This window comes from Leucoraja erinacea, unplaced genomic scaffold (assembly GCF_028641065.1).
Source record: "Leucoraja erinacea ecotype New England unplaced genomic scaffold, Leri_hhj_1 Leri_63S, whole genome shotgun sequence".
Taxonomy (NCBI): Eukaryota; Metazoa; Chordata; class Chondrichthyes; order Rajiformes; family Rajidae; genus Leucoraja; species Leucoraja erinaceus.
In genome coordinates this window covers 403,958-426,500 of record NW_026576553.1, presented here as the reverse complement: position 1 = coordinate 426,500, position 22,543 = coordinate 403,958, and the positions used below count along the sequence as shown (strand labels likewise).

The 22,543-nt window shown below is 48.9% G+C and overlaps 1 protein-coding gene across 1 annotated transcript in view; it reads right to left on the bottom strand.

Moving 5' to 3' along the window:
• LOC129694371 (pyruvate carboxylase, mitochondrial-like) overlaps positions 1-22,543 on the bottom strand; it is a 538,031-nt gene that overhangs the window by 214,975 nt on the left and 300,513 nt on the right. The window contains exon 10 of the mRNA XM_055631071.1: positions 17,712-17,894. Within this exon, the coding sequence (XP_055487046.1) occupies positions 17,712-17,894 (183 nt within the window). The remainder of the gene's footprint in view (positions 1-17,711; positions 17,895-22,543) is intronic.

Below are 22,543 nucleotides of genomic sequence, written 5' to 3'. Positions count from 1 at the left end.
GTGCAGTCCAGCACCCGGGGCCAACTCATCATTCACCCAGACACGGCCCAGTCGGTCAACGGATTGCCGTCGGGGAATCTGTCCCGTATTTGGACCTTCCGTCCCTTATTTGGGAACGAGAAAGTCGGCCACCCTATCTACACCTCACGTTGCCTCGGCAAGGCCAGCAGCATCATCAAGGACCAGTCTCACCCACCCAGGCCACTGCCTCTTCTCCCCACTCCCATCAGGCAAGAGGGACTGAAGTGTGGAAACGCACACCTCCACATTCAGGGACAGTATCTTCCTCACCAACTAGACAGCGGTCCTGAGCTACTACCTACCGCATTGGAGACCCGCGGACTATCTTTGATTGGACTTCACTAGTTATCCTGTATCCAGACACTATGGCCTTCATCGGTCAGCGTATTGAGTATAGAGTTTGGGAGAGACCCAAAAAGCTGGAGTAGCTCAGCGGGACAGCCAGCATCTCTGGGGAGAAGGAATGGGTGACGTTTCGAGTCGAGACCCTTCTTCAGACTGATGTTATGTTCCTGTTGCACAAGACGTTGGTGAGGCCACATTTGGAGTATTTGGAGTTTCGGCCATCTTGCTATAGTCATGCAGCTGGAAAGGGTGCAGGGAGGATTTATGAGGATGTTGCCAGGACTCGAGGCTCCTGAACTACAGGGAGAATCTGTGGAATTCCTTGCCACAGAAGGCTGTGGAGGTCAAGTCAGTGGATATTTTGAAGGCGGAGATGGATAGATTCTTGATCAGTACGGGTGTCAGGAGTTATGGGGAGAAGGCAGGAGAATGGGGTTAGGAGGGAGAGATAGATCAGCCATGATTGAATGGCAGAATAGACTTGATGGGCCAAATGGCCTATTCCTAATGACCTTATGAGAGGTTCGACAGGCTAGGACACCACTATAAGGTCACCCATCAGCCTCGTGTGCTCCAAGGAAGAAATTGGAGCACAAGAGGCTGATGGGTGATCGTATAGTGGTGTATAAAATCATGAGAATAGATTGGATGAGCGCTCTGAGTCTTTCACCTAGGATGGGGCAGTCAAGAATCTGAGGACATAGGTTTAAGATGGGAAGAGAATGATTTAGTTTAGTTCAGTTTAGAGACACAGCGTGGAAACAGGCCCTTCGGCCCACCGAGTCCATGCCGACCAACGATCCCTGCACATTAATACAATTATACCCAAGCCGTCTCATCCTGATGTGATAAGTGCACTATAAGGGTGTACAAAATCATGAGAGGAATAGATTAGGTAGATGCACAGAGTCCTTTGCCCAGAGTAGGGGAATCGAGAATCGAGAACCAGAGGGGTGGGGGGGGGGAAGATTTAATGGGAACCTGAGAGTAAACAATTTTACACAAAAGGGTGGCGGGTGTGTGGAGCGAGCTGCCAGATGAGTTAGTTGAGGGAGGGACTATCGCGACGTTTAAGAAAGATTTGGACAGATACATGGAGAGTTTAGTGTCGAGATACAGCGTGGAAACAGGCCCTTCGGCCCACCAAGTCCATGCCGACCAGCGATGGCCCCATCCTACACACACTGGGGACAATTTACAATTCTCACCGAAGCCAATGAGCCTGTAAACCAGCACATTTTTGGAGTGCGGGAGGAAACCGGAGCACCCGGGGAAAGCCCACGCAGGTCACGGGGAGAACGTGCGTACACACTCTGTACAGACGGCGCCCGTGGTCGGGATCGAACCCGGGTCTCTGCCGCTGCGAGGCAGCAACTCTACCGCTGCGCCACCGTGCCGACCCGATAGGTCAGGTTTAGAGGGATATGGGCCAAATGCGGACAAGCGTAGATGGGGCATGTTGGTCGGCATGGGCTAGTTGGGCCGAAGGGCCTGTTTCCATGCTGTATGACTGCATGGTATAGAGTACACTGCTGCTGTTACTGGACTGTAAGAACAGCTACTCCAAGCCAAGGCTCAGTGTATCTGTATCATTTACATTATAAATCAGAAAGTACTGCTAAAAAAACAAGAGTGTTTTCCGCACTGTGGTACAAGGGCCGTCTGACTTAAGACTTTGCTGCAGAAATGCCGGTCTTGCAGCAATGATCTTCATTCCAGCGCTGTCAATGGCGATTTCATGGCCCATAGAATCAATACTTCATGCGTTCGGTTGAAGAATGACAATAGGCAGACACACAAAGGCTACAGCCACCACAAAACAACAGCGATCCTGGATACATCTAATATTCACTGCCCCGGGCAATGTAATCAAATGCCACCGAGTAATGGATGGTTTATCGAACAGTTCAGCGAAGGAGCAGGCCCTTCGGCCCCCAACGTTCGTACCGAACATGATGGCACATTCAACTGATCTCATTTTGGTAGACAAAAATGCTGGAGGAACTCAGCGGGTGAGGCAGCATCTATGGAGAGAAGGAATAGGCGACGTTTCGGGTCGAGACCCTTCTTCAGACTGGTGTCGGGGAGGGGGCGGGAAAAAGAAAGGGAGAGGCGGAGACAGTGGGCTGTGGGAGAGCTGGGAATGGGAGGGGAAGGAGGGAGAAAGCAGGGACTACCTGAAATTGGAGAAGTCAATGTTCATACCGCTGGGGTGTAAACTACCCAAGCGAAATGAGGTGCTGCTCCTCCAATTTGCGCTGGGCCTCACTCTGGCCATGGAGGAGGCCCAGGACAGAAAGGTCGGATTGGGAATGGGAGGGGGAGTTGAAGTGCTGAGCCACCGGGAGATCAGGTTGGTTATTGCGGACCGAGCGGAGGTGTTGGGCGAAACGATCGCCAAGCCTACGCTTGGTCTCACCGATGTAGAGCAGCTGACACCTGGAGCAGCGGATGCAATAGATGAGGTTGGAGGAGGTGCAGGTGAACCTGTGCCTCACCTGGAACGACTGCTTGGGTCCTTGAATGGAGTCGAGGGGGGAGGTAAAGCAACAAGTGTAGCATTTCCTGCGGTTGCAAGGGAAAGTACCCGGGGTGGGGGTGGTCTGGGTGGGAAGGGACGAATGGACCAGGGAGTTACGGAGGGAGCGGTCTCTGCGGAAAGCAGACAGGGGAGGAGATGGGAAGATGTCCATGATCCATGTCCATCTACTCCCTGCAGCCGCACGTACCTAACTTTAGGCTTTAGACTTTGACTACGGGTGCTGTCTGCGCGGAGTTTGCACGTTCTCCACTGGCTTTCCGCTGACTTTTCACTGTACCTCGATGCTCGTGGCAATAAACTGAACTCCCCATGGGTTTCCTCCGGGTGCTCCGGTTTCCTCCCACATTCCAAAGGCGTGCAAGTCTGTAGGTTAATTGGCTTCTGTAAAGGTGAGTGGGGTGATTGTTGGTCAGCACAGGCACGTGGGCTGAAGGGCCTGATTCAATGATGTATCTCGACACCAAACTAGACTAGTTTAGTGATACGGTGTGGAAACAGGCCCTTCGGCCCACCGAGTCCATGCCGACCACTATCCTACACACTAGGGACAATTTACAATTTACAGAAGCCAATTAACCTATGAACCGGTACGTCTTTGGGGTGTGGGAGGAAGCCAGAGCACCCGGAGAAAACCCGCGTGGTCCCAGGGAGAACGTGCAAACTCCACACACACAGACAACGTCCGTGGTCAGGATCGAACCTGGTTCTCTGGTGCTGCAAGGCAGCCGAAAGCCTCTTAAACGCCACTATCGTATGTGCCTCCACCACCACCCCCTGGCAGCGCATTCCAGGCACCCACCACCCTCCGCACATCATTAGCCTCTCCCCCCTCTCACTTTCTAGCTATCGTACATTTCTACCCTGGGGAAAAGGTTCTGATTGTCTACCCTGTCTACGCCTCTGATCATTTTATATACTTCTCCCAGGTCTCCCCTCAACCTCTCGCGTTCCAGAGAAAACAATCCGAGTCTATCCACCCTCTCCCTAGAACTGTTACGTTGGAGGTTGAGGGGAGACCTGATCACGAGAGGAATAGATCGGGTAGACGCACAGAGTCTCTTGCCCAGAGTAGGGGAATCGAGGGCCAGAGGACATGGGTTCAAGGTGAAGGGGAAAAGATTTAATAGGAACCTGAGGGGTAACATTTTCACATGGTGGGTGTATGGAACGAGCTGCCAGAGGAGGTAGTTGAGGCTGGGACTATCCCAGTGTTTAAGAAACAGATAGACAGGTACATGGATAGGACAGGTTTGGAGGAATATGGACCAAACGCAGGCAGGTGGGACTAGTATAGATGGGACGTGTTGGCTGATGTGGGTGAGATGGGCCGAAGGGCCTGTTTCCACACTGTCTATGACTATGAACTGTGATTCCAAATACACTGAGAAGATGCTGAACTCTACCTGTGAGCAGCATGGACCGACTGGTTGGACGGAGGTTGTTTAAGGTTGGAGTCCCAACCTGAAACGCAGCCCAGACCATCACACATCACACAAACCAACCTCCCTTCCATCGACTCCATCTACACCTCACGCTGCCTCGGCAAGGCCAGCAGCATCATCAAGGACCCTGGATCTCTGGCGCTGTGAGAATTGTAAGGTAGAAACTCTCGGTGGGCCGAAGGGCCTGTTTTCTCTCAGTATCTCGGAACTAAACTAAAGTAACCGAGTCACACAGCACAGAAAATGGCCCTTCGGCCCAACCTGTCCATGGTGTCCCATCTACACTAGTCCCACCTGCCCGCGTTGGGCCCATCCATGTGAAAACCACTGTGTTTAGCAGTTCCTTGTGTCTCCATTTTAAGCCAAGGCAGCAAGGCGGAATCCACACCGCCCAACATGCCCCAGCTACACTAGTCCCACCTGCCTGCCTTTGGCCCATATCCCTCCAAACCTGCCCAATCCATGTACCTGCCATTGTCCCTGCCTTAACTACCTCCTCTGGCAGCTTGTTCCATACGCCCACCACCCTCTGTGTGAAAGAGGTTCCTATGAAATCCCCCCCCTCATATTAAACCTATAGAAACATAGAAATTAGGTGCAGGAGTAGGCCATTCGGCCCTTCGAGCCTGCACCGCCATTCAATATGATCATGGCTGATCATCCAACTCAGTATCCTGTACCTGCCTTCTCTCCATACCCCCCTGATCCCTTTAGCCACAAGGGCCACATCTAACTCCCTCTTAAATATAGCCAATGAACTGTGGCCCCAACTACCTTCTGTGGCAGAGAATTCCAGAGATTCACCACTCTCTGTGTGAAAAATGTTTTTCTCATCTCGATGTCCTCTGGTCCTCGATTCCCCTACTCTGGGCAAGAGACTCTGTGCGTCTACCCGATCTATTCCTCTCCTCATTTTATGAGCTCCATAAGATCACTCCTCACCCTCCTGGGCTCCAAGGAGTAGAGTCCCAGCCTAGAAACATAGAAAACAGGTGCAGGAGTAGGCCATTAGGCCCTTCGAGCCTGCACCGCCATTCAATATGATCATGGCTGATCATCCATTCCTGTTTTCCCCCCATATCCCTTGATTCCGTTAGCCCCAAGAGCTAAATCTAACTCTCTCTTGAAAACATCCAGCCTGCTCAACATTTCCCTATAGCTCGGATCCTCAAGTCCTGGCAACATCGTCCCTGCACCCGTTCCAGCTTGACAGCATCTTTCCTGTGACGTGGGGTGGCCCAGAACTGAATACAATTGCCCAGAAGTACTGCCGTGGCTCTGAAGAAGGCCTGAAACTTCACCCATTCCTTCTCTCCAGAGATGCTGCCTGACCCACTGAGTTACTCCAGCTTTTTTGCGTCTATCTGCAGCAAAGATCCTATAACGGAGCAAGATAGACCACTCCTTCTAAACGCAATGGGCTGACGTGTAGTATGCAACGGAGCAGAACGTGGGCCTTTTTGTCATCCATTTCAGTAACCCGACCCGACCCGCAGTGTAATCAACGTTGCGGGGGAACAGTTTGTGTTAATAAATTAAAATTCTGAAAATGAGGAGAAGATTTTTCCCTAATATCTTTTATTTATACGAGGATGTTTCCGTAACCAGCTTCCGTCTCCGCGCTAGTTATCCTATGGGATCTTTGGTGCGGAGACGGAAGCCGGTTACGGAAATGGCGGCGAAAATTACCCATGACCGTACTACGTCTTTTTCGTTGAGTGGACTACTGGCTCGCTGTAGGATCTTCGATCTGCAGTGGACAATAGTGACTAATTGCCCACATCTGCCATGCCCCTGTCTTCGTTAAATCCCCCCCTGCACAAAACCCTGGTGTACACCTTACCACAAGACCATGACAAATACATCGTCAAGCCAAGCCCACCACAAAGGCTTGTCATTAACAATCAATCTTTCTCAAGGCTTCTTATAGATTAATCCATTAATCTGAGGGCAGCCATTTATGTCTTATCAGACAGTGACAGCAGGGTGATTATAGCCCGCAGGTAATGAAGGCTGTAAAGCTCTCAACAAGACAAGAAAGGTTAATTGGAAAAGTTCTGCCTAACTCAGAAATAAATCATAACGCTGTTCCTCGCTCATGTGTCAGAGAGAGGTGAGATCCAGTCCAGCACCTACCCGCTCGTGTCATAGAGTGACACAGCTTCAGCCCGACTTGCCCACACCAGCCATCTGTATTACTCCCACCTGCATGCGTTTGGTCCATATCCCTCCAAACCCGACCTATCATATAACCATATAGAAACATAGAAAATAGGTGCAGGAGTAGGCCATTCGGCCCTTCGAGCCTGCACCGCCATTCAATATGATCATGGCTGATCATCCAACTCAGTATCCTGTACCTGCCTTCTCTCCATACCCCCTGATACCATTAGCCACAAGGGCCACATCTAATTCCCTCTTAAATATAGCCAATGAACTGTGGCCTCAACTAACCTTCTGTGGCAGAGAATTCCAGAGATTCACCACTCTCTGTGTGAAAATTACAGCACGGAAACAGGCCATCTCGGCCCTTCTAGTCCGTGCCGAACACTTACTCTCACCTAGTCCCATCTACCTGCACTCAGACCATAATCCTCCATTCCTATCCAATTTATTTTTAAATGATAAAGTCGAACCTGCCTCCACCACTTCCACCACCTCCACTGAAGCTCATTCCACACAGCTACCACTCTCTGAGTAAAGAAGTTCCCCCTCATGTTACCCCTAAACTACTGTCCCTTAATTCTCAAATCATGTCCCCTTGTTTGAATCTTCCCTACTCCCATGTACCTGAAGAAGGGTCTCGATCCGAAACGTCGCCCATTCCTTCTCTCCAGAAATGCTGCCTCACCCGCTGAGTTACTCCAGTATTTTGTGTCTACCTTCGATTTTACCAGCATCTGCAGTTTTTCTTGCATGCTATCCATGTACCTGTCCAACTGGAGAAGGGCCTCGGCCCGAAGCGTCACCCATTCCTTCTATCCAGAGGCACTGCTTGTCCCGCTGAGTTACTCTGGCATTTTCATAAAACAAATAAGTGATCGGTGCAGAATTAGGCCATTCGGCCCATCAAGTCCATTCCGCCATTCAATGAAGGTTGATCTATCTCTCATTCTCCTGCCTTCTCCCCATCACCTCTGACCCCCGTGCTAATCAAGAATCTATCTATCTCTGCATTAAATTACTTTGCCTCAACGCTCACACACATACACACAGTTACTCACAGATATACACAGAAACACACACACACCATGCACATGCACATATACACATATACACGTGTAGGAAGGAATGGCAGATGCAGGTTTAAATCAAAGGTAAACACAAAATGCTGGAGTAACTCAGCAGGACAGGCAATATCTCTGGAGAGAAGGAATGGGTGACGTTTTGGGTCGAGACCCTTCTTCCGTCTGGAGAAGTGTCTCGACCCGAAACGTCACCCATTCCTTCATTCCAGAGAAGCTGCCTGTCCCCGCTGAGTTACTCCAGCATTTTGTGTCTATCTCACACGAATGCATGCATGCTCACACACACACACACACACACACACACACACACACACACACACACACACACACACACACACACACACACACACACACACACACACACACACACACACACACACACACACACACACACATGCACGCTCACACACACACACACACACCACACACACACACACACACACACACACACACACACACACACACACACACACACACACACACACACACAGCATGCATGCTGACACACACACACACACCACACACACACGCACACACACACACACACACACACACACACACACACACACACCACACACACACCACACACACACACGCACGCTCACACACATGCACGCTCACACACGCACGCACACATGCACGCTCACACGCACGCTCACACGCACGCACGAGCACACACACGCACGCACATACGTGCATGCACGCATGCACACGCACGTACACGCACGCACACACACGTGCACACACACACACACATACACGCACACACGTACACACACACACACACACACACACACACACACACACGTACACACACACTCACATACAGCACAAGCCCCACTTTAATTTTGAGATGCACCGTGGAAACAGGCCCTTCGGCCCATCTTGTCTGCGCCGAACAGCGCTCACCCCAACACTAGTTCTACGCTGCACATCAGGGACAATTTACAGAAGCCAATTAACCTACAAACCTGCATGTCTTTGTGATGCGGGAGGAAACCGGAGCACCCGGGGAAAACCCACATGGTCCCAGGGAGAGCGTGCAAACTCCATACGGACATGCACTTGTAGTCAGTATCAAACCGGGGTCTCTGGCGCTGTGAGGCAGCAACTCTACCGCTGCACCACCGTGCCGCCCCTGATAACTTAAGGCCGCACAGCGGTAGAGTTGCTGCCTCACAGCGCCAGGGATCCGGGTTCGATGCCGAATGAATGCTCTCTGTATGGAGTTTGTACGTTCTCCAGTGGCAAACAATTCCACAGATTCACCACCCTCTGACTAAAGAAATTCCTCCTCATCTCCTTCCCAAAAGACCATCCTTTAATTCTGAGGCTGCAACCTCTGGTCCTAGACTCTCCCACTAGTGAAAACATCCTCTCCACATCCACTCTATCCAGGCCTATCAGTATTCAGTTGCTGGGCTGTAAGTACAGCTACTCCCAGCCAAGGCTCAGCGTCTCTGTATCATTTACATTATAAATCAGAAAGTACTGCTAAAAAAAACCAAGGGTGTTTTCCGCACTGTATCGTGTTCTGCTGTGGTACAAGGGCCGTCTGACTTAAGACTGCTGCAGAAATGCCACTTGCTATAATCTTCATTCCACAGCTGTCAATGGCGATATCACAGCCCACAGAATCAATATTTCATGTGTTCGATGGCTCATAGAGTCGAACGGGTCGGTCTTCGAGGGATATGGGCCAAATGCGGGCAGGTGGGACTACGGTAGATAGGGCTCGAGGAATAGTACAGGGAAGATTTACGAGGATGTTGCCAGGACTCGAGGGTCTGACCTATAGGGAGAGGTTGAGCAGGCTGGGTCTCTATTCCTTTGAGCGCAGGAGGATGAGGGGAGATCTTATAGAGGTGTACAAAATCATGAGAGGAATAGATCAGGTAGATGCACTGTCTCTTGCTCAGAGTAGGGGAATCGAGGACCAGAGGACATAGGCTCAAGGTGAAGGGGAAAAGATTTGATAGGAATCTGAGGGGTAACATTTTCACACAGGTGGGTGTATGGAACAAGCTGCCAGAGGAGGTAGTTGAGGCTGGGACTATCCCAACATTTAAGAAACAGTTAGACAGGTACATGGATAGGATAGGTTTGGAGGGATATGGGCCAAACGCAGGCAGGTGGGACTGGTGTAGATGGGGCATGTTGGCCGGTGTGGGCAAGTTGGGCCGAAGGGCCTGTTTCCGCACTGTATCACTCGATAATTCTAAACTGAACTGCACACCTTTGGAACAATAGGGCAGCACGGTGGCGCAGCGGGTAGAGTTGCTGCCCCACAGCGCCGGAGACCCCGGTTCGATCCTGACTAAAGATGCTGTCTGTGTGGAGTTTGCACGTTCTCTCCCCGTGACCTGCGTGGGTTTTCTCCGAGTGCTCCGGTTTCCTCCCACACTACAAAGACGTGCAGGTTTGTAGGTTAATTGACTTGGGTAAAGAATGTCAATTGTCCCGGGTGTAAATGCATTCATGTACGGGGTGATCGCTGGTCGGCACGGACCCGGTGGGCCGAAAGGCCTGTTTCCGCCCTATATCTCGCAATGAAACTATCGAGGGGACGGGACAGTGAGACAAAAAGTCTCCGAATTGATTCGTTTAGAGATACTGCACGGAAACAGGCCCTTCGGCCCACCGAATCCGTGCCAACCAGCGATCCTCGCACACTAACACTATCCTACACACACTGGGGACAATTTACATTAATATTAACCTATAGACCTGCACGTCTTTGCAGTGTGGGAGGGGAGGAAACCGGAGATGTCGGAGAAAACCCTCGCGGGTCACGGGGAGAACGTACAAACTCCGTACAGACAAAGCACCCGTGGTCGGGAACCCGGGTCAAGTTCAAGTTCAAGTTCAAGTGAGTTTATTGTCGTGTGTCCCTGTGTAGGACAATGAAATTCTTGCTTTGCTTCAGCACACATAACATAGTAGGCATTTACTACAAAACAGATCAGTGTGTCCATATACCATGATATAAATATATACACACACGAATAAATAAACTGATAAAGTGCAAATAACAGAAAATGGGTTATTAATGATCAGAGTTTTGTCCGAGCCAGGTTTAATAGCCTGATGGCTGTGGGGAAGTAACTATTCCTGAACCTGGACGTTGCAGTCTTCAGGCTCCTGTACCTTCTACCTGAAGGTAGCAGGGGAGATGAGTGTGTGGCCAGGATGGTGTGGGTCTTTGATGATGCTGCCAGCCTTTTTGAGGCAGCGACTGCGATAGATCCCCTCGATGGAAGGAAGGTCAGAGCCGATGATGGACTGGGCAGTGTTTACTACTTTTTGGAGTAAACCCGGGTCTAGGTTGTCGGGAACCCGGGTCCCGGACGCTGCATGCGCTCGAAGGCAGCGACTCTACCGCTGTGCCACCCTCAAGTCTTCAGAGAAGGACCTGCCTTTGAAGGAGGAACAGAAGCTCCTTGCCTTAGCTGACAAGTCATCATTGATCACAGACCTGCAGCAGGGTTGTCACTGAAATGTAAATGGATGCTCGCGAAGCTACTGTTGACTCGGAGATTAAAATCGCTGCGCCCGCGATTGCAAATAATTAATAACCTCCCAGCGTATCATCTGCCGATTGCTCTCTCAGTTCATGCTGCTCGTGGCCAGGCTCCAACACTAACATCAGTAAATACTCACTTGATTGGGCACCACGGGAGTAATTATTGTTTTGCTGCCCTTGTTCACAGGTATAGTACTCGCTCACACTGCAGGAGAGCTCGACAATTCAACGCTTTAATTCTTACTATACTAAAATCCATGCTTTCGGTGGTGACAATTGGGTTATATGTCGAAGACACCACACAAAATGCTGGAGTAACTCACTGGGACAGGCAGCATCTCTGGAGAGAAGGACCCGGTGACGTTTCAGGTCCAGACTGGGTCTCAGAATGCCTCTAGCCTGTCCAAACCCTTAATAATCGTATATGTTTCAATAAGATTCCCTCTCATCCTTCTAAATTCCAGAGTATAGACATAGAAACATAGAAAATAGGTGCAGGAGTAGGCCATTCGGCCCTTCGAGCCTGCACCGCCATTCAATATGATCATGGCTGATCATCCAACTCAGTATCCTGTACCTGCTTTCTCTCCATACCCCCTGATCCCTTTAGCCACAAGGACCACATCTAACTCCCTCTTAAATATAGCCAATGAACTGTGGCCTCAACTACATTCTGTGGCAGAGAATTCCACAGATTCACCACTCTCTGTGTGAAAAATGTTTTTCTCATCTCAGTCCTAAAAGATTTCCCCTTTATCCTTAAACTGTGACCCCTTGTTCTGGACTTCCCCAACATCGGGAACAATCTTCCTGCATCTAGCGTGTCCAACCCCTTAAGAATTTTGTAAGTTTCTATAAGATCCCCCCTCAATCTTCTAAATTCTAGCGAGTACAAGCCGAGTCTATCCAATATTTCTTCATATGAAAGTCCTGCCATCCCAGGAATCAGTCTGGTGAACCTCTGTACTCCCTCTATGGCAAGAATGTCCTTCCTCAGATTTGGGCAAGAATGTCCTTCCTCAGATTAGATTATACAAGGCCAGCCGCTCCATTCTATCATATAACCATATAACAATTACAGCACGGAAACAGGCCATCTTGACCCTTCTAGTCCGTGCCGAACACGTATTCTCCCCTAATCCCATATACCTGCGCTCAGACCATAACCCTCCATTCCTTTCCCATCCATATAACTATCCAATTTATTTTTAAATGATAAAAACGAACCTGCCTCCACCACCTTCACTGGAAGCTCATTCCACACAGCTACCACTCTCTGAGTAAAGAAGTACCCCCTCATGTTACCCCTAAACTTCTGTCCCTTAATTCTCAAGTCATGTCCCCTTGTTTGAATCTTCCCTACTCTCAGTGGGAAAAGCTTATCCACGTCAACTCTGTCTATCCCTCTCATCATTTTAAAAACCTCTATCAAGTCCCCCCTTAACCTTCTGCGCTCCAAAGAATAAAGCCCTAACTTGTTCAACCTTTCTCGGTAACTTAGTTGCTGAAACCCAGGCAACATTCTAGTAAATCTCCTCTGTACTCTCTCTATTTTGTTGACATCCTTCCTATAATTAGGCGACCAAAATTGTACACCATACTCCAGAATTGGCCTCACCAATGCCTTGTACAATTTTAACATTACATCCCAACTTCTATACTCAATGCTCTGATTTATAAAGGCCAGCACACCAAAAGCTTTCTTTACCACCCTATCTACATGAGATTCCACTTTCAGGGAACTGTGCACAGTTATTCCCAGATCCCTCTGTTCACCTGCATTCTTCAATTCCCTACCATTTACCATGTACGTCCTATTTTGATTTGTCCTGCCAAGATGTAGCACCTCACACTTATCAGCATTAAACTCCATCTGCCATCTTTCAGCCCACTCTTCCAACTGGCAAAAATCTCTCTGTAGACTTTGAAAATCTACTTATTATCCACAACCCCACCTATCTTAGTATCATCTGCATACTTACTAATCCAATTTACCACACCATCATCCAGATCATTGATGTACATGACAAACAACAGTGGACCCAACACAGATCCCTGTGGCACCCCACTAGTCACTGGCCTCCAACCTGACAAACAGCCATCCACCATTACTCTCTGGCATCTCCCATTCAGTCACTGTTGAATCCATCTTGCTACTCCACCATTAATACCCAACCATTGAATCTTCTTAACCAACCTTCCGTGAGGAACCTTGTCAAAGGCCTTACTGAAGTCCATATATACAACATCCACTGCTTTACCCTCAACAATTTCCCGAGTAACCTCTTCAAAAAATTCAAGAAGATTAGTCAAACATGACCTTCCAGGCACAAATCCATGTTGACTGTCCCTAATCAGACCCTGTTTATCCAGATGCTTATATATATTATCTCTAAGTATTCTTTCCATTAATTTGCCCACCACTGAAGTCAAACTAACAGGTCTATAATTGCTAGGTTTACTCTTAGACCTCTTTTTAAACAATGGAACAACATGCGCAGTACGCCAATCCTCCGGTACTATTCCTGTTTCTAATGACATTTGAAATATTTCTGTCATAGCCCCTGCTATTTCTACACTAACTTCCCTCAATGTCCTAGGGAATATCCTGTCCAGACCTGGAGACTTGTCCACTTTTATATTTCTCAAAAGTGTCAGTACTTCCTCTTCTTGGCATCTCATAGTTTCCATAGCTATTCTACTTGTTTCCCTTACCTCACATAATTCAATACTCTTCTCCTTGGTGAATAGCGAAGAAAAGAAATTGTTCAATATCTCCCTCATCTCTTTTGGCTCTGCAGATAGCTGTCCACTCTGACTCTCTAATGGACCAATTTTATCCCTCGTTATCCTTTTGCTATTATAGCTGTAGAAACCCTTTGGATTTACTTTCTCCTTACTTGCCAAAGCAACCTCATTTAGCTTTTCTAATTTCTTTCTTAAGATTCTTTTTACATTCTTTATACTCCTCAAGCACCTCATTTACTCCATGCTGCCTATAATTATTGTAGATCTCTCTCTTTTTCCGAACAATTGTCCAATTTCCCTTGAAAACCAGGGCTCTTTCCAATTTTTACTATTTCCTTTCAACTGAACAGGGACAGAAAGATCCTGTACTCTTAAAATTTCACCTTTAAATGTACTCCATTTCTCATCCACATCTTTCCCATAAAACAAACTGTCCCAATTTACTCCCTTTAAATCCTTTCGCATCTCCTCAAAGTTAGCCTTTCTCCAATCAAAAATCTCAACCCTAGGTCCAGTTCTGACCCTCTCCATAATTATATTGAAACTATCAACATATGACAGTCCTGCCATCCCTGGAATTAATGTGGTGAACCTACGCTGCACTCCCACAATAGCAAGAATGTCCTTTCTCAAATCTGGAGACCGAAACTGCACACAATACTCCAGGTGTAGTCTCACCAGGGCTCTGTACAACTGCAGAAGGACCTCTTTGCTCATGTACTCAACTCCTCTTGTTATGAAGGCCAACATGCCATTCGCTTTCTTCACTGCCTGCTGTACCTGCATGCTTACTTTCAGTGACTGATGAACAAGGACCCCCAGATTCTGTTGTACTTCCCCTTTTCCCAACTTGACACCATTCGGATAATAATCTGCCTTCCTGTTCTTGCTACCAAAGTGGATAACCTCACATTTATCCACATTAAACTGCAGCTGCCCTGCATCTGCACGCTCACCCAACCTGTCCAAGTCACCCTGCATCCTCATACCATCCTCCTCACAGCCCACACTGCCACCCAGCTTTGTGTCAATTGCAATGTTGCTAATGTTACTTTGAATCCCTTCATCTAAATCATTAATGTATATTGTAAATAGCTGCGGTCCCAGCACCGAGCCTTTCGGTACCCCACTAGGTCGATGAAGGTCAAAGTGGCAAAAGCTTCCCGTACCACATTATTTACCAGTGCCAACATTTTCACGGAGCCATGTACCTGTTTGACTGGATCCCTCTACTCCACGATACACCCGTTCCATTCCATGTGACATTCACACCTAGATCTTCATGCATTCAAGTTGCAGAATTAGAACATTCGGCCCATCAAGTCTACTCCGCCGTTCAGTCATGGCTGATCTATCTCTCCCTCCCAACCCCGTTCTCCTGCCTTCTCCCCGTAACCCCTGACACCCGCACTAATCAATAACCTGAAAATCTCCACTGTAAAAATAACCACTGACTTGGCCTCCACAGCCTTCTGCGGCAATGAGTTCCACAGATTCACCACCCTCTGGCTAAAGAAATCCTCCTCATCTCCTTTCTAAAAGTGCATCCTTTTGTTTCTGAGGCTGTGACCTCTGGTCCTAGACTCTCCCACCAGTGGAAACATCCTCTCCACATCCACTCTATCCAGGCCTTTCACTATTTGGTGAGTTTCAATGAAGTCCCCTTCCCCTCTTTCTTCTAAACTCCAGCGAGTACAGGCCCAGTGCCGTCAAACGCTCAGATCTGTGATCTGAATTACTGACAGCACAATATTACTGACACAGTTCTGTTTTAGAGTTTCACTCCGAACTTTGTACACTCAATCTTTTGGAATGTGCCAAAGTTGGAACGGCACTTTGTAAAACAGAGTGGAGAGGGATTCCATTTGTGTTTTACACGCATCAGTGTCAATTTACTGAGATGTTCCCATCAATCGAGAAAACATAATGGACACAAGGGTGGGTTTTACCCCTTAATGATCTGCCCCTCGTTCAATATCCGCCATTATCACATTCTTCACCACTGTCATTATTTCATAAATCGTTGGAGCTGAACTAGGCCATTTGGCCCATCGAGCCTATTCGATTTCTCCTCTCAATCCCAATCTCTTGCCTTCTCCCCGTAATCTTTGACACCCTTACTTATCAGGAACCTGGCGATCTCCGCCATTATCTCGGGGCTGAGGCTGCGTTCCGGATTTCGGTGGCGACCCGACTCCGGAGGTTCAGCCGCGGGCCCGGTGGACGACATCGTCGGGAGCTCGCGGGTCACAGGTTGGTGACCTGTTTTTCCGGAGCTCCCACGACAACAGCTGCGTCCGCTGGACTGGAGGGCGGCAGCTTCGACCACCCCTGGGCCGCGGAGTTTGAACCGGCCCGTTTGCGGAGCTCTGATTCAGCCGCGGGACGTACTTCCCATCACCCGGTGGGGTCACAACATCGGAGGCCTGAATCGCCTCAGCGCAGAGGGAGAACAAGGAGGGAGGAGACAAAGACTTTAAGACTTTTACCTTCCATCACAGTGAGGAGGTGGCTGGTGAAATCACTGTGGTGGATGTTCATTTGTGTTTATTGTGTGTTTTGTTATTTTATTATATGTATGACTGCAAGGCAACAACATTTTGTTCAGACAATAAAGGATACTTTGACCTTTATCATAATCTCGCCCCTACCAATCGATCATGGCTGATCAATCTTTCCCTCTCAACCCCCTTCTCCTGCTTTCTCCTCGTAACCTTTGACACTCTTAGTCATCAATAATTTGTCAATCTCCGTCCATTATCATAATATTCCCCGCTATGGTGTTCATGTCATAGGAGCACAATTAGGCCATTCGGCCCATCGGGCCATTCAATCATGGCTGGTCTATCCTTCCCTCTCAACCCCCTTCTCCTGCCTTCTCCCCGTAACCTTCCATGCCCATATTAATCAAGAACTTGTCATGTCATTAGGCAATTGGAGTAGAATTAGGCCAGTCAGCGCATCAAGTCTCCTCCGCCATTCAATCATGGCTGATCTAACTCTCCCTCCTAAACCCATTCTCCTGCCTTCTCCCCGTAACCTCTGACACCCGTACTAATCAAGAATCTATCCATCTCTGCCTTCAAATATCCATTGATGGCCTCCACACCCTTCTGTGTCAAGGAACCCACAGATTCACCACCCTCTGACTTAAGAAATTGCTCCTCATCTCCTTCCTAAAAAAACGTTCTTTAATTCTGAAGCTGTGAACTCTGATCCAAAACTCTCCAACTTGTGGAAACATCCTCTCCACATCCATTCTAACCTTCCTTTCACTATTCGGTACCTTTCAATGAGGTCTTCCCATCATTCTTCTAAACACCAGCGAGTACAGGCCCAGTAACGTCAACCCCCCATCGTACGTTAACCCACTCATTCCCCGGGATCATTTTCGTAAACCTCCTCTCCACCCTCCCCAGAGCCAGCACATCCTTCCCTCAGATGTGGCGCCCAAAACTGACCCCGATACCCCAAAACATGGTGCGGACCGGCACCATCTCGAGCCTCAGCTTGTAGGCCTCAGCTTGTAGGCCTCAGCTTGTAGGCCTCAGCTTGTAGGCCTCAGCCCTCAGCTTGTAGGCCTCAGCTTGTAGGCCTCAGCTTGTAGGCCTCAAATCAATATCAAGTGATTGTCTCCCATCGGTAAAATGATCCCTTTTAGGTCCAGTTTTGACTCGACACCCACAATGAGGAACATTGAGGAAAGACCGTGAAGAGATGGTCAGGTCTCCTGCCACAGACGTCCCGATCGATGTCCGCCATTTTGAAGCAAGCCCAGCCCCGAGGCACACTCTCCGCCGCGGGCTCCAGCGCCGCCACTGGCTTTCACGCCACATCCTTACCTTGACGCCGCGTATCCGGAACTCGGCCAGGGCCCGGTTCAGCTTGGATGCCGCTGTGGGGTGGTCTTTGCCGTGGGCGATCACCTTGACCAGCAGCGAGTCGTAGTGCGGCGAGATCAACGCCCCCTGGAACGCTGAGGCGATGTCCAACCGGATCCCCATCCCTTCCCCGCTGCGGAACACCTGAAGGGGGCAAAGGAAAGCGGCAATGGGTCACCCGTTCAGATTTAGATTTCGGGCCGACAATGACATGTGAAGCAATTTTACCGGTACGTGCAATGTAAAACGCCTCTGCTTCCTCAGAAGGCTTAGGAGGTTGAGCAAGTTCCCCCACAACCATGGCATGTCCAGTCTGAAGAAGGGTCTCAACCAGAAACATCTCCCATTCCTGCTCTCCAGAGATGCTGCCTGTCCCGCTGAGTTACTCCAGCATTTTTTTGTCTATCTTCGATTTAAACCAGCATCTGCAGTTCCTTCCTGCACATGTCCCCGTGTACACCAGGCAGCGACAAACACAAATTGCATTGGCACGGTATATTATTTGTCACATGTACCGAGGTACAGTGCAATTCATTTTTGTATATAGTTCAGAGCAAGTATAATGGGGATAAATGTGAGGTTATCCACTTTGGTGGCAGGAACAAGAAGGCAGATTATTATCTGAATGGTGTCAGATTAGGAAAAGGGAAGGTGGAACTAGACCTGGGTGTCCTTGTACATCAGTCACTGAAAGTAAGCATGCAGGTACAGCAGGCAGTGAAGAAAGCGTATGGCATGGGTACACAAAGATGCTGGAGAAACTCAGCGGATGCAGCAGCATCTGTGGAGCGAAGGAGATAGGCAACGTTTTGGGCTGAAACCCTTCTTCAGACAGATGGAGCTAATGGCATGTTGGCCTTCATAGTGAGAGGATTTGAGTATAGGAGCAAGGATGTCCTACTGCAGTTGTACCTGGTGAGACCGCACCTGGAGTATTGTGCGCAGTTTTGGTCTCCTAATTTGAGGAAGAACATTCTTGCTATTGAGGGAGTGCAGCGTAGCTTCACCAGGTTAATTCCCGGGATGGCGGAACTGTCATATGATGAAAGAATGGGTCGACTGGGCTTGTATACACTGGAATTTAGAAGGATGAAATGGAATCTTTCAGAAACATGTTAAATTGTTAAGGGACTGGACAGGCTGTACGGAGTTTGTACATTCTTCCCATGACCTGCGTGGGCTTTCTCAGAGATGTTCGGTTTCCTCCCACACTCCAAAGACGTACGGGTTTGAAGGTTAATTGGCTTGGTATAGATGTAAAATTGTCCCGAGTGTGAGCAGGGCAGTGTTAATGTGCGGGGATCGCTGGTCGTAGTGGACTTTAGTAGGCCGAGGGGCCTATTTCCGCGCTGAATCTCGAAACTAAATTCAACTAAACACTCGTTTGAGGGTTGCAGAATGAACAGTTTGACAGTGAGAGGCTTTTGAAAGGCCACCATTTAGATAAATACTTGCGGCAGCTAGACTTCTCTCTGAAACTGCGGGCACTAACTAATCGAGATAAGATTTTACAATCAAGTAGACATTTTGAATGGATTCAGGGCCGCTCTTTCACATTAAACAAAGTGGTTTAGTACCAGTTAGTTCACAGTGCTTTTTAGTTAATGGCAAGTGAACGAAACATATCCACTCTGCTTTGGAAACATTAAATGAGTCTGTTTGAAGTCACGGCACGGAGACTGCATACAGCACGGAGACAGGTCTTTCGGCCCAACTTGTCCCTGCTACCCCATCTAACACAGTTCCTCTGTTTAGTCATAGGAACATAGACAATAGGTACAGGTGTAGGCCATTCGGCCCTTCAAGCCAGCACTGCCATTCAACATGATCATGGCTGATCATCCAGAATCAGTACCCCGTTCCTGCTTTCTCCCCATATCCCTTGATTGGACCGAGATGAGAAAAACATTTTTCACACAGAGAGTGGTGAATCTCTGGAATTCTCTGTCACAGAAGGTAGTTGAGGCCACAGTTCATTTGGCTATATTTAAGAAGGAGTTAGATGTGGCCCTTGTGGCTAAGGGGATCAGGGGGTATGGAGAGAAGGCAGGTACGGGATACTGAGTTGGATGATCAGCCATGATCATATTGAATGACGGTGCAGGCTCGAAGGGCCGAATGGCCTACTCCTGCATCTAATTTCTATGTTTCTATGATTCCGTTAGCCCTAATGGCCCTGTCCCACGGTACGAGTTCATTCCAAGAGCTCTCCTGAGTTTAAAAAAAAACAAAACTCGTGGTCAGCATGGAGAATGAACGTAGCGGGTACGTCGGAGCTCGGGGACGTCTCTTAGCGGCTCGCAACGCTAACGGCAGGTACTCAGGAAGGCTCGCTAACGGCAGGTAAGCACGGGAAGACTCGTGAAGATTTTTCAACGTGATGAAAAATGTCCACGAGAGCCCCGAGTACCGACGAGCGGCCATTACCGTAAATCTCCGAGTCCGAATCAAGGCAAACTCGGGGAGAGAGCTCTTGGAATGAACTCGTACCTTGGGACAGGGCCCTAAGAGCTAAATCTAACTCTCTCTTGAAAACATCCAGTGAATCGGCCTCCACTGCCTTCTGTGGCAGAGAATTCCACAGATTCACAACTCTCTGGGTGGAAAAGTTTGTTCTCATCTCAGTCTTAAATGGCCGACCCCTTATTCTTGAACTGTGACCCCTGGTTCTGGACTCCCGCGCAACATATAACCATATAACAATTACAGCACGGAAACAGGCCATCTCGGCCCTACAAGTCCATGCCGAACAAATTTTTTTTTCCCCTTAGTCCCACCTGCCTGCACTCATACCATAACCCTCCATTCCCTTCTCATCCATATGCCTATCCAATTTATTTTTAAATGATACCAATGAACCTGCCTCCACCACTTCCACTGGGAGCTCATTCCACACCGCTACCACTTTCTGAGTAAAGAAGTTCCCCCTCACCCCTAAACTTCTGAACATCGGGGAACATTTTTCCTGCGTCTGAAAAACTGTTTTGAAATCTAATTGAAGTCCACACTGCTCTACTCTTTCCTCCTCAAACTGTTGGGACGTAGGTTGAACGGGGTGATCGCTAGTCGGCGTGGATACGGTGGGCTGACAGGTCTGTTTTTCCGCACTGTATCTCTAAAGTGGCTGTGTGGGTTTTACTCTGGGTGCTCCGGTTTCCTCCCAAACTGCTAAGGTTTAGAGGTGTACAGTTAATTGGCTTCGGTAAAAGATTGTAAATTGTTTTTAGTGCGTGGCATAGTGCGGGGATGGCTGGTCGGTGCAGACTTGGTGGGCCGAAGGGCCTGTTTCCACGCTGCCTTTGTCTACCTTCCACGCTGCTTAGTGTGGTTTAGTGATACAGCACGGAAACAGGCCCTTCGGCCCAACGGGTCCGGGCCGACCAGCGATCCCCGCACACTGGCGGGACTGTCATATGCTGAGAGAATGGAGCAGCTGGGCTTGTACACTCTGGAGTTTAGAAGGATGAGAGGGTTTCTCATTGAAACATGTAAGATTTTTAAGGGCTTGGACACACTAGAGGCAGGAAACATGTTGAGGGAGTCCAGAACCAGGGGCCACACACAGTTTAAGAATAAGGAGTAAGCCATTTAGAACGGAGACAAGGAAACACTTTTTCTCACAGAGAGTGGTGAGTGTGGAATTCTCTGCCTCAGAGGGCGGTTCTCTGGATACTTTCAAGAGGGAGCTAGATAGGGCTCTTAAAGATAGCGGAGTCAGGGGATATGGGGAGAAGGCAGGAACGTGGTACTGATTGGGGATGATCAGCCATGATCACATTGAATGGCGGTGCTGGCTCGAAGGGCCGAATGGCCTACTCCTGCACCTATTGTCTATTGTCTATTGTCACTAGCACTATGCTACGCAACTAGGGATGATTTACGTTTATTCCAAGCCAATTAACTTGCAAACCTGCGCGTCTTTGGAGTGCGGGAAGAAACCTGTGATCACGGACAAAACCCACGGAGGTCACGGGGGGAGGGAACGGGCAAACTCCGTGGTCAGGATCGAAGCCGGCTCCCTGGCGCTGTGAGGCAGTAACTCTACCGCTGTGCCACCGTGCTGCCCTTCAGCCCAGGGCTGGCACGACCCAGCATCGCCGGACTGAGACCGGTTTGCCCGGCACAGGCTTGACGTCGCGAGATGTCCTCAGAGAAATACTGTTTATGTGTCAAATAATTAATTTTCTGTGGTGGATGTGGAAACTTAATTGCCCCTGTTCCCTGCGCTGCCCCCTGAGAAATAATGAAAACATAACAAATCTTGTGTTGGAATTAATGCAGGAATTAATTAGTAATGAAATAAATAAATAACACTCAAGAGAAGGCGTTGACGCTGGAAATATGGACAGTTTTGGTGGGGGGGGGGGGGAGGGAGGGCATTCTGTGCCTCTGCGGGCGTGGGCCAAAGGGCCTCTTTCCATGCTGTCCCTTCCAAACCAGGAAAGATATTGTCAAGCTTGAAAGAGTTCAGGGAAGATTTACGAGGATGTTTCTGCCACAGAAGGTAGTTGAGGCCACAGTTCATTGGCTATATTTAAGAGGGAGTTAGATGTGGCCCTTGTGGCTAAAGGGATCAGGGGATATGGAGAGAAGGCAGGGATGAGATACTGAGTTGGATGATCAGCCATGATCATATTGAATGGTGGTGCAGGCTCGAAGGGCCGAATGGCCTACTCCTGTACCTATTGTCTATGTTTCTATGTCTATGTTTCCAGGACTTGAGGGGTGTGAGCTACAGGGTGAGGTTGAGCAGGCTGGGTCTCTATTCCATGGAGCGCAGGAGGATGAGGGGT